The 13,229-nt window shown below is 41.6% G+C and overlaps 1 protein-coding gene across 1 annotated transcript in view; it reads left to right on the forward strand.

Annotated features, from left to right (window-relative positions):
- Positions 1-13,229, forward strand: part of tln2a (talin 2a) — a 181,542-nt gene that overhangs the window by 120,761 nt on the left and 47,552 nt on the right. The window contains exons 23-30 of the mRNA XM_084065302.1: positions 1,660-1,788; positions 3,372-3,485; positions 4,098-4,211; positions 5,322-5,456; positions 6,568-6,696; positions 7,027-7,129; positions 8,728-8,936; positions 12,589-12,708. Coding sequence (XP_083921428.1) covers positions 1,660-1,788; positions 3,372-3,485; positions 4,098-4,211; positions 5,322-5,456; positions 6,568-6,696; positions 7,027-7,129; positions 8,728-8,936; positions 12,589-12,708 — 1,053 coding nt within the window. The remainder of the gene's footprint in view (positions 1-1,659; positions 1,789-3,371; positions 3,486-4,097; positions 4,212-5,321; positions 5,457-6,567; positions 6,697-7,026; positions 7,130-8,727; positions 8,937-12,588; positions 12,709-13,229) is intronic.

Genomic DNA, 13,229 nt, shown 5'->3' on the forward strand with positions numbered 1-13,229 from the left:
AAGTTAGAATATGGAGATAGGAGCTTTCAGCAACAATGTACAGTACAGTATGAGTGGTTAAGTCAAGTACCAAGGAACAATTCCTTTATTGTTACATTACACTATGGCAGTCGGAACAGTTACGAAACATTGTCAGTATCTGTACAATATGGTAATATATATATATATATATATACACATATACACACAATGGCTATCAGTGTATAGTAGCCGCAAATAGAGTCAATAATAAACAGACTCCAAACCTAAATGTAGGATAGATATGTTTGCTCTGGTTTGTTGATATGATAAGACGACGACACACACACACACACACACACACACACACACACACACACACACACACACACACACACACACACACACACACACACACACACACACACACACACACAGACACAGACAGAATGAATGTGGGCCCACCCAGATGGTTGTTAATTAACTAAATGGAGGTGGGCTTTAGATCTTTGTGCAGCTGCTGAGACAGGCTCTTAGGATTATTACGTCTCTGTTGAACCCAGTTTGCACTAACTAATTACATTTTATTCACACATTACAGTACTTGAGTATGTCCATTTTTAAATACTTTACACTTCTACTCAACTGCATCTCAGAGGCAAATATTGTACTTTTTACTCCGCCACAATTATTTGAAAACTTGAAGTTACTAAACATACAAAACATACAACGCGTCACATCGTAGATCAGCTGTTTTTGATCAATTTTTACAATTTGTGGAATAATTTTGACACAGTACTCAGTGTTCTGGTGAACCCTGTAGTTAACACACTAGAACTGGGTTATGTTGAACATGTTAAAAATAAAGTCTGACTATAATATATCTAAACAGTGTAATATCACAAAGTAAATTAAATGTAGTTTACATTGAAACTATAAAAACGTATAGGATGCCAGGTCAATTAACATTAGCATTAAAACATGCTGGCATCTGTCTAAATAACTAAATCTAAAATATACACAGAGATGTATCAAAATGTATAATATACTATATGGCCAAAACAAGACATCCATTTATTAATTGTATGCTTTCAAACATTTGCAAAAACAGTGTAAACGCATTGTGAGCTTTGTGGATTGGCTTTTTTCACAATTTTAGGATACATTTATGCAGATGAATGGAGATGATTATGACGATTATGGAAAATGAGTGCGACTATCTGAAATAATTGTGATCAGGCGATTATGCAATAATTGTGACAGGCTTAACCAACAGCACCGTCATTCATGTCAGGCACTGGGATCATGACTCGTACATTGAGTGTGAGAGGTGAAGATGGTTCCTATTGGCTGTGACAGTGGTGTCTGCTTCGTGCGGTCGGAGCAGCGGCGTCTCATTAGTATGCGTGAGGCGTGAGTGTGCTCTCGTTGAACGTGTTATGAGCTCCGAGAGCGTGTGTGTGTTTACACAATCATTTATTTACAGGTGCTAGTGTACTCTGTTCCATCTGGCCCTGTGTGCGTGCATGTGTGCGTACGTGCGTGCGCAAGAGAGAGAGAGAGGGCTCTCATCTGTTGGAGTGTTGGTATGTGTCCTGACGTGGGTGTGTGGGTGTGTGTGTATGTGTGTATTCTGGTGTGTCTGTGTCCTAAGGCCTCTGTTTGTATTCTGACATGTGACATGACGTGTGTGTCCTCCAGGGGGCAGCAGCGTACCCAGAGAATGAGGACCAGCAGCAGAGACTGCGGGAGGCAGCAGAGGGTCTGCGAGTCGCCACCAACGCTGCTGCACAGAACGCCATCAAGAAGAAACTCATTAACAGACTGGAGGTACGGTACAGTACAGTACAGTACAGTACAGTACAGTACGTGCTGCTGATTGAAAGTCGCACTTCACATCCCAAGTGTGGTTTAAATCAGTGGTTCTCTAACCTTTTCGTGTCAAGGACCCCCAAATTTATGTATTTTTCAAAATACATATCTGAAACATTTATCTCTGATCAATAAATGTACATGAAAAGTATTTTTTTACCCCCCAAAAAAACGTTTTAGTTTGTAAAGCCAAAGATGTCAGATAAATGTGGTGGAGTAAAATAACAATAGATTTACACCCTTGACCTTTACAACTGAAAGGTTTTGACGCGGCTCACATTTGAAAAAAAAAAAAAAAAATCCTTGTGCGATTGCTCAAAGCGCGTCGCTAGCTTGTAGATCGGCCATTATCCTTTATTTTCCTTTGAATTGTAGTGGAGTAAATTAAGTTGCATAAAATGGACATACTCATTTGTACTTCAGTGCAGTAAATGTTCTTGGTTACATTCCACATGTCAAATACTTCTGGAAAGAAAGTCATACTTTTACACGTTATGGCTAACATTGCTTTGCGCTGAGGAGGGGAGGGTGCTCCATTTCCACTCCCATAAACACGTTTCTTTTTTCTTTTCTTTTTACATACTGTTGTTCACTAAAACATTTATTTAGTTTACATTTCCCAGGGACCCGTTGGTTTTCCATCATATTGACTGGTGCTGGAGAAATGTAAAGAAATGGTAAACGTTTCCATAAATATTCAGTGAATACAGTATTGTGATTATGATGCATTCTAAACATCCCAGCTCAAAGACAGACGCTTGGCTTGTTCAGAGAAACAAAGAGGGAGAGAGAGACTCGGGAAAATGGAGAGACCGAGAGAAAGACAAACAGAGAGAGACAGATGGTGTGTGTACATTTTGTTTGCATGGTACAGCCCAGTGTTTCTCTATGAGGCTAGATTTACACCCTTGACCTTTTCAACTGAAAGGTTTGGACGCGGCTCACATTTGAAAATAAATCATTTTCCTTGTGTGCTAACTTATAGGTTGGCTATTATCGCCATACGACGCCATCCTATGATAAAGTATAAAATGTGCCAAGTCATTCTTCTTGTTCTTCTTGTTATCTCTGGGTACGCCAACACAAATTCCAAATCAACTGTAGTTTGGTTTTGGCAATAAATGACTGAATATTGATTATTATGTATGAATAGTTTAGGTTATAAACAGAGAAGAAACTCTTTTTTTCTCTGTGGCTATGTGGGCTAGTAGTTAACCTTCCATCTCTAACATCTGCCTTTTGATTGATTGAAATTTTTATTAGGCAAAAAGAATGTAAAACAACACAGTTACATTTATAATACTTTTGTCTAAAAGGTCCGGCCAAAAAAGTCCTTGCGGGCTTGTTTCCATTGGGGTCCTTGAATTAATTTCATAGACAACCTTCATAGTGCCCTTCTGGGGCAGATGTTAATACAGCGTCCTTGACATGAAAACGTTTGAGCACCACTGATATATAGCACCATACGTTTTCTCAGAAAACTGATTTAGAAGACATTTTGTAGAATCGGCCAATCTATAACATGTACCTATGTCCGTCAGAATGCAGCCAAGCAGGCTGCAGCTGCAGCCACGCAGACCATCGCTGCGTCGCAGAACGCCGCTGCGTCCAACAAGAACACTGCTGCTCACCAACAGCTGGTGCAGAGCTGCAAGGTGAGGCAATAAGAGACAATGAACTGATTTATGAACGTCTTTAACCCATTCAATCCGGGAACGCATCTGTGTCATTTTAAGATTTCTTTGGCTATTCAAAAATACCAGATCTATAAGTTCATAGCACGGCACCAAGTGCCTTTGGCTATTTTTCTAAAATTACTGCCAGTGATCTTATCACTGCCAGCCAAGAAATCTAAAATGACAGATATGCGTTCCCGGATTGAATGGGTTAAGGACTGACGCTTGGATCATTGTTACCAGAGAGGAGACTGTCCTTTTCAGTAATCACGGGTTACAGTATATTGTCGCTGTCGGCCAGAAACCTCCTATCTCCGTATTTTAACTGTTTTGTTTTTGTAAGTTAACGCCCTACTACTTGATGGTACTGCAGCATCACATAAAAGCATCGAAAGTAGCAAATCCGCAAGCTCGAAACGTGGTGTGAAGTGACACGTTTTGAGCTTGTAGATTTGCTACTTTTTTCTGTCTTGGACATATGAGGTTTCCATCCGACAGGGACGATATGTATGTGCTGTATTTATAAAGCCCTGACTTGAGTGTGTGTGTGTGTGTGTGTGTGTGTGTGTGTGTGTGTGTGTGTGTGTACAGGCGGTAGCAGATCACATCCCCCAGCTGGTTCAGGGTGTACGTGGGAGTCAGGCCCAGCCAGAGGACCTCAGTGCCCAACTGGCCCTCATTATTGCCAGCCAGAACTTCCTCCAGGTACTGGATATATTCTTCTATAATTGAAATTCTTCTATAATTGAAATTAAATCAGTCTTTGTATGTGTGTGTCCCACGTATCTCGAGAAACGGCAGACTGATCGACTTCAAATTCGGCGCGCGTATCGCAGAGGATCCAAGGGACTGGCATAACTCGGACAGCGTCCGTCCGACCGTTACGTCTCAAACTTAGCGTGTGTCTTAATCCATTAAGACCGGGAATGCATCTGTGTCATTTTAAGATTTCTTTGGCTATTCAAAAATCGTAAAAATGTGTGCAAATCTTTGAATATATATATTTTTTTAGCAAACATTTGTCAAATATTTTGAGGGACCCCTAGAAGCAAAGATTTGCGTTACAAATGTGCAAAACTTTTCAAGATTTTTCAAAAATAGCAGATCTACAAGCTCATAGTGCGGCACTCTATGGGCTTGGGCTAACCCGACCCGTCAGCTTAACTGATTGGCCCTGCTTTGCATAACATTTGTGCTATATAGCAGCATAAATGGAACGACTTGCACCGTTCCCGCCATGCATGGCACCATCCTAGTAGGCATGAACAGAGACAGTGACATTCACAAAGCTTTTGTATAGAACGCTAATATGATTCATCCATCCGTGCATCCATCTTCAACCGCTTAACCGGAATCGGGTCGCTGGGGTTACAGTTCCAACAGAGATTTCCAGTCTTCCCATTCCAGAGCAACATTAGCAACTTCCTCCTGGGGGATCCCGAGGCATTCCCAGGCCAGTGTGGAGATATAATCCCCCCATCTGGTCTTTGGTCTGCCACGGGGTCTCTTCCCAGTGGGACGTGCAGCGAGGATCTCCCTAGGGAGACGCTCGGGAGGCATCCGTAACTAGATGCCCGAATCAGCTAAGCTGGCTCCTTTCCAAGTCAAGGAGCAGCGTTTTTACTTTGAGTCTCTCACGGATAACCGAACTTCTCACCCTAACTAATATGATTTGTCGCTCACAAAATGTCACTTTAACCATTTTCTTATCACTGCCAGCCACTGGGGTTATTCAACCAAATTATTCTTAAAACTCCTTCAGTTCTACTTACTTCATAAGTCACATCCTGAACCTCTTGTGGTTTCTCTCTACAGCCGGGCAGTAAGATGGTGACATCAGCCAAGTCATCTGTCCCCACGGTAACGGACCAGGCGGCCGCCATGCAGCTGGGCCAGTGTGCTAAGAACCTGGCCACCTGCCTGGCAGAACTACGCACCTCAGCACAGAAGGTACACAATACACACACACACACACACACACACACACACACACACACACACACACACACACACACACACACACACACACACACACACACACACACACACACACACACACACACACACACACACACACACTGAAACACCTGGCAGAACTACTCACCTCAGCCCAGAAGGTACACAATGCACATACACACACACACTCTGAAACACCTGGCAGAACTACTCACCTCAGCCCAGAAGGTACACAATACACAATGCACACACACACACACACACACACACACACACACACACACACACACACACACACACACACACACACACACACACACACACACACACACACACACACACACACACACACACACACACTCTAAAACACCTGGCAGAACTACGCACCTCAGCACAGAAGGTACAATGCACACACACGCTGAAGCATAAGTTAAAAAACTATTCAAACGTTTTTCTCAAAAGAATGCCATTAAAAAAATGGCTGAAAAAACTTTGAAGAACTTTGAAACAACAGATCAACAAGCTCACAACACGTCGCATCGCGACGTGTAGTGAACTTGTAGATCTGCTATTTTCACTAGTTTGGGTCCTGGGGAGACATCAAATTTATCTTTTGGGTCTCGAGCTAAAACATTTGGGAACTAGTGTTCTGAAACACCTGGCAGAACTACACACCTCAGCCCAGAAGGCACACAATGCACGTGTACACTCTGAAACACATAAACGCACGTTGTGACTGCTTTGCACACTCAACACCTTTTCATGCGCCTCCAGATGTGCAGCTAGTCTTCCTGGTGTCTGATCTTTGTGGAGTATCCTGATTGGATAAAGTTGGTAACCCAACCAGAAATGTTCTTTTCTGTTTACTGACGGGGGACTCTTGTTACTGAACACTCTTATGAAAATTGCTGATGAAATATAGTAGCCTGGAAACCAGACAAATCTGCCAGTGCAAAAAAAAGTGCTACTCAGTGATATTAGTCTGGCCATGCCAGGCAAGAAATGTAGAGATTTAACATTTTATTTGACTAAAACACGTGCACCCACTTTAAGGCATAGAATTCCACTACATGGTGTACTTCCCCATTTGTCCCGTACCCTGTAGGCTCATGAAGCCTGTGGCCCCATGGAGATCGACTCAGCGCTCACCGCCGTCCAGACCCTGAGGAGTGAGCTACAGGACGCCAAGATGGCCGCCGCAGACGGACAGCTGAAACCCCTGCCTGGAGAATATGTAAGAGTTCACCTCAATCCTACAGTAGACCTCAGTAAGATATCGTTGCTGTTGGGCAGAAACCTCCTATCTTCATATTCGAACTTTTCGTAAATTAACACCCTACTTGATCATACTACAGCGTCACACAAAAGCATCAAAAGTAGCAGATCCACAAGCTCGAAGCGCTTTTTGAGCTTGTAGATCTGCTACTTTTGCTATTTTTGAATTGGAATCCTGAAAAGTAACAGTTTTGGACATAATGAGGTTTGCCACCCGACAGAGACGATATAATATGAGTGATATATGAATCGTAATAATGTGTGTGTTTTGCGTTTTGTTCTGTCGTAGCTGGAGAAGTGTGCTCAGGACCTGGGCAGCACGTCCAAGTCAGTGGGCTCCTCCATGGCTCAGCTCCTCACCTGTGCTGCACAGGGCAATGAGCACTACACTGGTACGTACCACTCACTGTTGATTTTGACAGCAAATCTTTATTTAGTTTTAGTCATAGGCTTTTGAATAAAATTCCATTTAGTTTTAGTCATATTTTAGTCATCTGAAATGTTTTAGTCTAGTTTTAGTTGACTAAGTACCATAAGATTTTAGTCGACTAAATTGGCGTAATGGCTAAATTGGGAGAAAAAGGGGGGGAAAAATGTGTCAAAACATTAGGCGATAAGTAGACTATGACGTGTTTTCTTCTATATATGTATTTAATCTATGACTCCAGGTTGTCCTAGTTCTGTTTATTCCATTAACTGTTATCCGTTTGCATGCATGAGTACAATGTTACACAACAGTGCACAGATAAGAAGTGTATTCAAGGCATAGAACACGATAAGTTTCACATGCAGTCTGCACAGACAGAGCGTTCAAGCAGAGAGCTCTTCTTTCCATACAGCAAAGATGTGCGTAGCATTTTTCAAATATGAATTTAACAATTGTTGATTTTCTTTTTAAAATGTGTATTTGTATTATCGTCGCTGTTGGATGTAAACCTTGTACCACATACCGTTATTTTTCAGAAAAAAAGAACCTGTGTGCCAATGAATTCAATGTAGTTATTATTTAGCTCTTGTTAATACTTTTCATTGGTTAAATATTTATAAAACCCACACACTTTCACTTTAAAAAATCTTAAAAAATGGCAAAACTAGCCTATCTACAAGCTCACAATACGTCGCAATGCTACGCATTGTGAGTTTGTAGATCGGCTATTTTTGCTACCTTTGCGTGACACTGTTTTACAATGAAGTAGGTCATTAATTTCATTGTATTTATTGATTACATTCTTTAACTATTTTTTTTTCTTTTACATATTCCACAAATGAAAAGGAGCAGGAAGATTTACGAAAAATAAAAGTAGAAATGTGGAGATATTTATTTCTGCCTGACGGCAACGATATTCATTTCACAGTAGAACATCTATCAACACTTTTAAGTGAAGCATATTTTCTTATCCGTTTTGTCCCTGGTTGAACTTGACAATAAGTCCACGGTGAAATGTTCTCCACAGCAGCTTAAGAGAAGCTGTCCTGTGGGTCATAATAAACGCTACATTCCTTTAGTAATCTTGTCAACAACAATATCCAATATGAGACTCCAGATTTCCCTGGGGACTCCTGTTGCTCCAAGGCAGGCAGACTCTTAAGGCCCAATTACATGTCATCATAGCGTAGGTATTTGTCAAAAGAGAAAACATTTGCCTTTTATTAACCACTGCATGTCACCCGGTGTAATTAGACAATCAGTGAACAATAAAGCCCCAGAAAGCAATCATTAATTACGAACTGAAAATGGTATCCTCTGCAACCCTGCAGTGTTTTTGCTGGCTGTAAGTCTGCAGCTTCCGTTAATGCCTATTTTATGTACAATGGTGTCCCGTGGCAAAAATAGCCGATATACACAACATGTCATGTTATAAGGCAGGGGTACCTTCTTCACTGGGACCCCCAGGGGTCTGTTTCTGTTTTCTCTGCGGGACACCATCATACGGACTAAGTATGAATCAGGCATACAGCTCATGGACCACTATACGCTCCTGTTGTACAGGTGTAGCTGCCAGAGAGACCGCCCAGGCCCTTAAAACCCTGGCCCAGGCGGCGCGCGGCGTGGCCGCCTCCACCACGGACCCCCAGGCTGCGGCGGCCATGTTGGATTCAGCCCGGGACGTCATGGAGGGCTCCGCCCTTCTCATCGACGAGGCCAAGCAGGCTCTGGTGTCCCCCGGCGACGCAGAGAGCCAGCAGCGCCTTGCACAGGTGAGACACTGTTTTGGAAGTAGAGTACAAGAATAAGACGCCTTTCACGGGATTGCTTAGAATGCCTGTTTATCCTCTGTCTTGGAGGAAACAGCAGTTGCGATGTGAAAAACAACAGTCACTATTGGTTGATTAAAGGTGGTGTAAATGATTTTTGTTAAAAAGTTAAAGCTCTATATACTGATAGTAATTATTGCTATGCAGTGTTGGTTCTGTTTACTGTTACAAACACCAAGACCTTTTAATCTGGTGTAGCCAGACGATCAGAGATCTCCACACACGGAACTATTTGCTGGTCAATTCAGTATAGGAGCTGGAACAGTTAGAATGGCCGCTGACAAACCTACAGTACGCTTGTTGCTATAGAAACCAATAATACCGTCCCAATATGGACCACCCTAAAGTTTTTGTATTGGTTCTACAATGCAGTTTGTTTATTAGATTTCCAAATGGTTTCCACCCAGTTCTAGACCCTACATTGAATTTAGAAAGATGTCACCACACGCATCGGTTGGAAGGACATCTCCAATGATCTGGCTATCGGAGACTGTTTGTTGATATACTCTATGAGATACATAGCAACAGGAATGTCATCATTTTCTTTCTAATTACTGGATCTTGTAACAATGGAACAGTAATTTCATGCTTTTGCGGTCTTTTACAAACAATCTATCACTGCACAGAAATGAGGCATCTGCTTTTTGAAAGCGGTTGCCAGCGGTTACAGGCAGATGTACAAACATTGCATGCAAGGCCTCCATTGGGGAGACGCTTAACATTTCAATCTTCCAGTATATTGTCTCTGTCGGGCAGTAACCTTGTATCTCCATGTTTCAACTTTTTATGTTTTTTTTTGTAAATGAATGCCCTACGTTGTGCAAAAGTGTTGCACAAAAGTAGCCTATCTACTAATCTGAGTTCCCAGAAGTTTTCGCCAGCTCTGGCGAGGAACTTCTGGGCCAGAGCCCTGGTATTTGTGGGCGGGATGTACCTTACGCTCTGAATCTGAGCGAACACGCCTCTTACCGGTCTGAGAGCTGTGCAACTCGTCTAAAAAGTCAGACGAGAGGCAAACAGCAGTACACAACAATGGCGGCCGAAATTTCTCAAGGGGAAATTGCTTCCCGTCGATCCTATTTAGATGCAACACCCACTGCATGTGGATCCCGCCCCCTTTTCTTCATTGGCTGTTGATTTGAATCACAACGCAGTGGCCGCGCCCCTGCTGTCCAAGCTCCGACGCTAACCCTCCCAGACTACCTATCTACAAGCTCACAACGCGTCACATTGTGACGTGTTGTGAGCTTGTAGATCAGCTATTTTCTTTGCCATTTTGTGTGTGTCTGTTGGTTTTATACAGTAAATACTCAAGCAATAAGTATGTTTTCCATTTCCTGCAAAAGTAGAGGTTTTGGACATACAAGGTTTCTGCCCGACAGTGACGATAACATTACAGTGGGACGGGGTCCAGAGACTAAAGTCACGCTTTTCTCTTCATATTTGGGAGCAGTCCAGTCTTGGAAATAAACACTCTCTCGCACAGACGGCCACTTGGGTTGTTTGATAAATTTAAAACATGTAAATGTAATTCTTGCCTAGAGGCTCACTTGGCATTCCATAAGAGTCGTTAAGAATGGTTATCTGTCTCCGTCCACAGTGTATCTCTTCAAACACTCTGGTGTTTAAAGAGACTTCTTTTCTTTTTAGCTGAGGTTTGAACACTGTCTCATTCAGAGGAGGGTTAATAGGTGTCAGGTGTTTTCAATAATCAGTTGTGAAAAGTAACTAATTATATTTACCCAAGTGCTTAAAGGAGCATTTCACCCGGGCCATTTCCCACCATGTCTTCATATAATTGGTCCTCACTAATGCTCATTATAAGATGGCACCATTTCCATCAGCTGACTCTGTGTTATATTTGAGGGCTGTGGACAGTTAAGAAACATGTCTACTAGTGACATCATCGATGGAGAATTCCATGCTAATAAACTACAGCCTTTTAACGTTTTTAATGCTTTTACATGCAACAAAGTATTTTTACATTGTGGTATTGTTACTTTTACTTAAGTAAAGAATTTGAGTACTTCTGACTATTGGTCAAAGGCTTATTCTCAATCCTCAAAGAATCGTTTGATTATATTTTCACTTACACAGACAATGACATGGTAGTATGAGATGGATAGATAGCTAATTATATCTGCTTAGTAAGACGTGAAATTGGACGTATGACAAAAGATGAGCAAGGTGTTCTTAATTATATACCGGAGTGGCAGATTTCCAGCCCACGTACACATTGATTATTTATGCTGCTCCTCATGAAGTGAATGAATGATGCATTTCTCCATGGCAATGTACTGTAGATAAATTAAGGGCATTGGACCAAACACCTGGACGTTCGTTTTACCGTCGGGCAGAAACCTTGTATCTCCATATTTCGTTTTTTTCTTTGTAAATGAATGCCCTACTTCATCATACAAGAGTGTTGCACAAACGTAGTGAAAATAGTGATCTACAAGCTCACAACGCTGCGATGTTTGCAGATGGGTTATTTTCACTATTATAAAACTATAATAAAGAAAGGAATGGTTATGGGCAGACAAGTTTTCCACCCTCCCTCCTTAATTTGTTTTTAATTTGGTGAGAGATAAGAGGATTGTCTGTGGTGCTGTTAAATGTTAGATCTACAAGCTGACAACCCATCATGATTTCATGCGTTGTTAGCTTGTATGTATATCTGATCTTTTTGTCAAAAGCAACACTTGCTACTCAGCTGATACTCTCCACTCCATCCAAGTTTATCATATTTTGAATTTCTTGTTTGTTTTTATTTTGACTTTTTCTTTTCAATTTGCTTTTAGTTTGAATTTGTTTATGAAGTGGATTTGCTAGTTCATTTTTTTATTTAATGCTTTAAAAGGCTTAGTTTTTGAGTGGTGCCAACCACTCCTACATTTGACTTTGTCCGTGTGTCCGTATGTCCGTCCGTATGTCCGTCCGTCCGTCCGTATGTCCGTATGTTTGAGCACGGCTGATTGGTCAAGCTTCACGTGACACGTGACAATATGTTGTCACGTGTCACGTGACAACATATTGTTGCTGATTGCAACACAAGGATGCAACCAGTTACACTTTCAAAGGCACCACTATCTTCACACTGGGTGTGATTTTTGGGGCGGTGTAGCCGCCCCCTATAAGTGAGTTTTGGACACCGACCAAAAAATGTGTGTACCCCCTAACCCTTCCATTGTTAATGCAAATCGATACTTTTTTCATATCAGCCAATCACATTACAGCTAGTGTCATCACCACTAACTGTAATGTGATTGGCTGACTTTGCAAATTCAGGACTGTGATTGGCTAGCGAAACACATGACACATGTGCAGCCCTATGAATAGCAGTATGGACTTTAAAAAAAGTCATTTATCCTTTTTTTAAAGTGATTCATGTTGTGATGACCACACACCGCCCACTTCACACTGGGTGTGATTTTGTATTTATTTACGGTGAAAAAAGGCAATCTACAAGGTCAAACAAGGCCATTTTCTCTATGGCTGTAGTTAGTTTTATTTAACCACTGTATAACAACCCTGACTCCATCCCTATGTCAGTCACACTCAGAACATCCCCATGGTCCTGTTATGTGTGTTACAGGTAGCCAAGGCTGTGTCCCACTCTCTGAACAACTGTGTCAACTGTCTGCCTGGCCAGAAGGACGTGGACATGGCTCTGAAGAGCATCGGAGAGGCCAGCAAGAAGCTGCTGGTTGAAACGGTGAGCAGGGGGTGCAAATGTGCACCAGGGTTGTGGTATAGGCCTATATTTCCCCTGTTTACATTATAGCTTCCATTAAGAGGATGTTAATTAATGTCGAGACATTTAGACCAACGGAGAGCTTCCTCACATGTAATGATGAATTAAAATGTGCTGGTGTGTATAAATCAATTATCTTAAAGAATAGATTTATATTATACAGTACTTATTAGGGATGGGTATTGGCAACAATCTCACGATACGTATCACGATACTTAAGTTGGGTCACGATACGATATATTGCAATACGGAACATATTGCGATATTATTGCGATATATTGCGATATATTGCGATATATTGCGATATATTGCGATATCACGATATCACGATATCACGATATCACGATATACTGTATTGCGATACGATACATATTGCGATACGATACATATTGCGATATCACGATATATTGCGATACGATACATATTGCGATACGATACATATTGCAATATCACGATATATTGCGATACGATACATATTGCGA

The sequence above is a fragment of the Gymnoscopelus microlampas genome, assembly GCF_963454915.1.
Source record: "Gymnoscopelus microlampas genome assembly, chromosome: 1".
Classification (NCBI taxonomy): domain Eukaryota; kingdom Metazoa; phylum Chordata; class Actinopteri; order Myctophiformes; family Myctophidae; genus Gymnoscopelus; species Gymnoscopelus microlampas.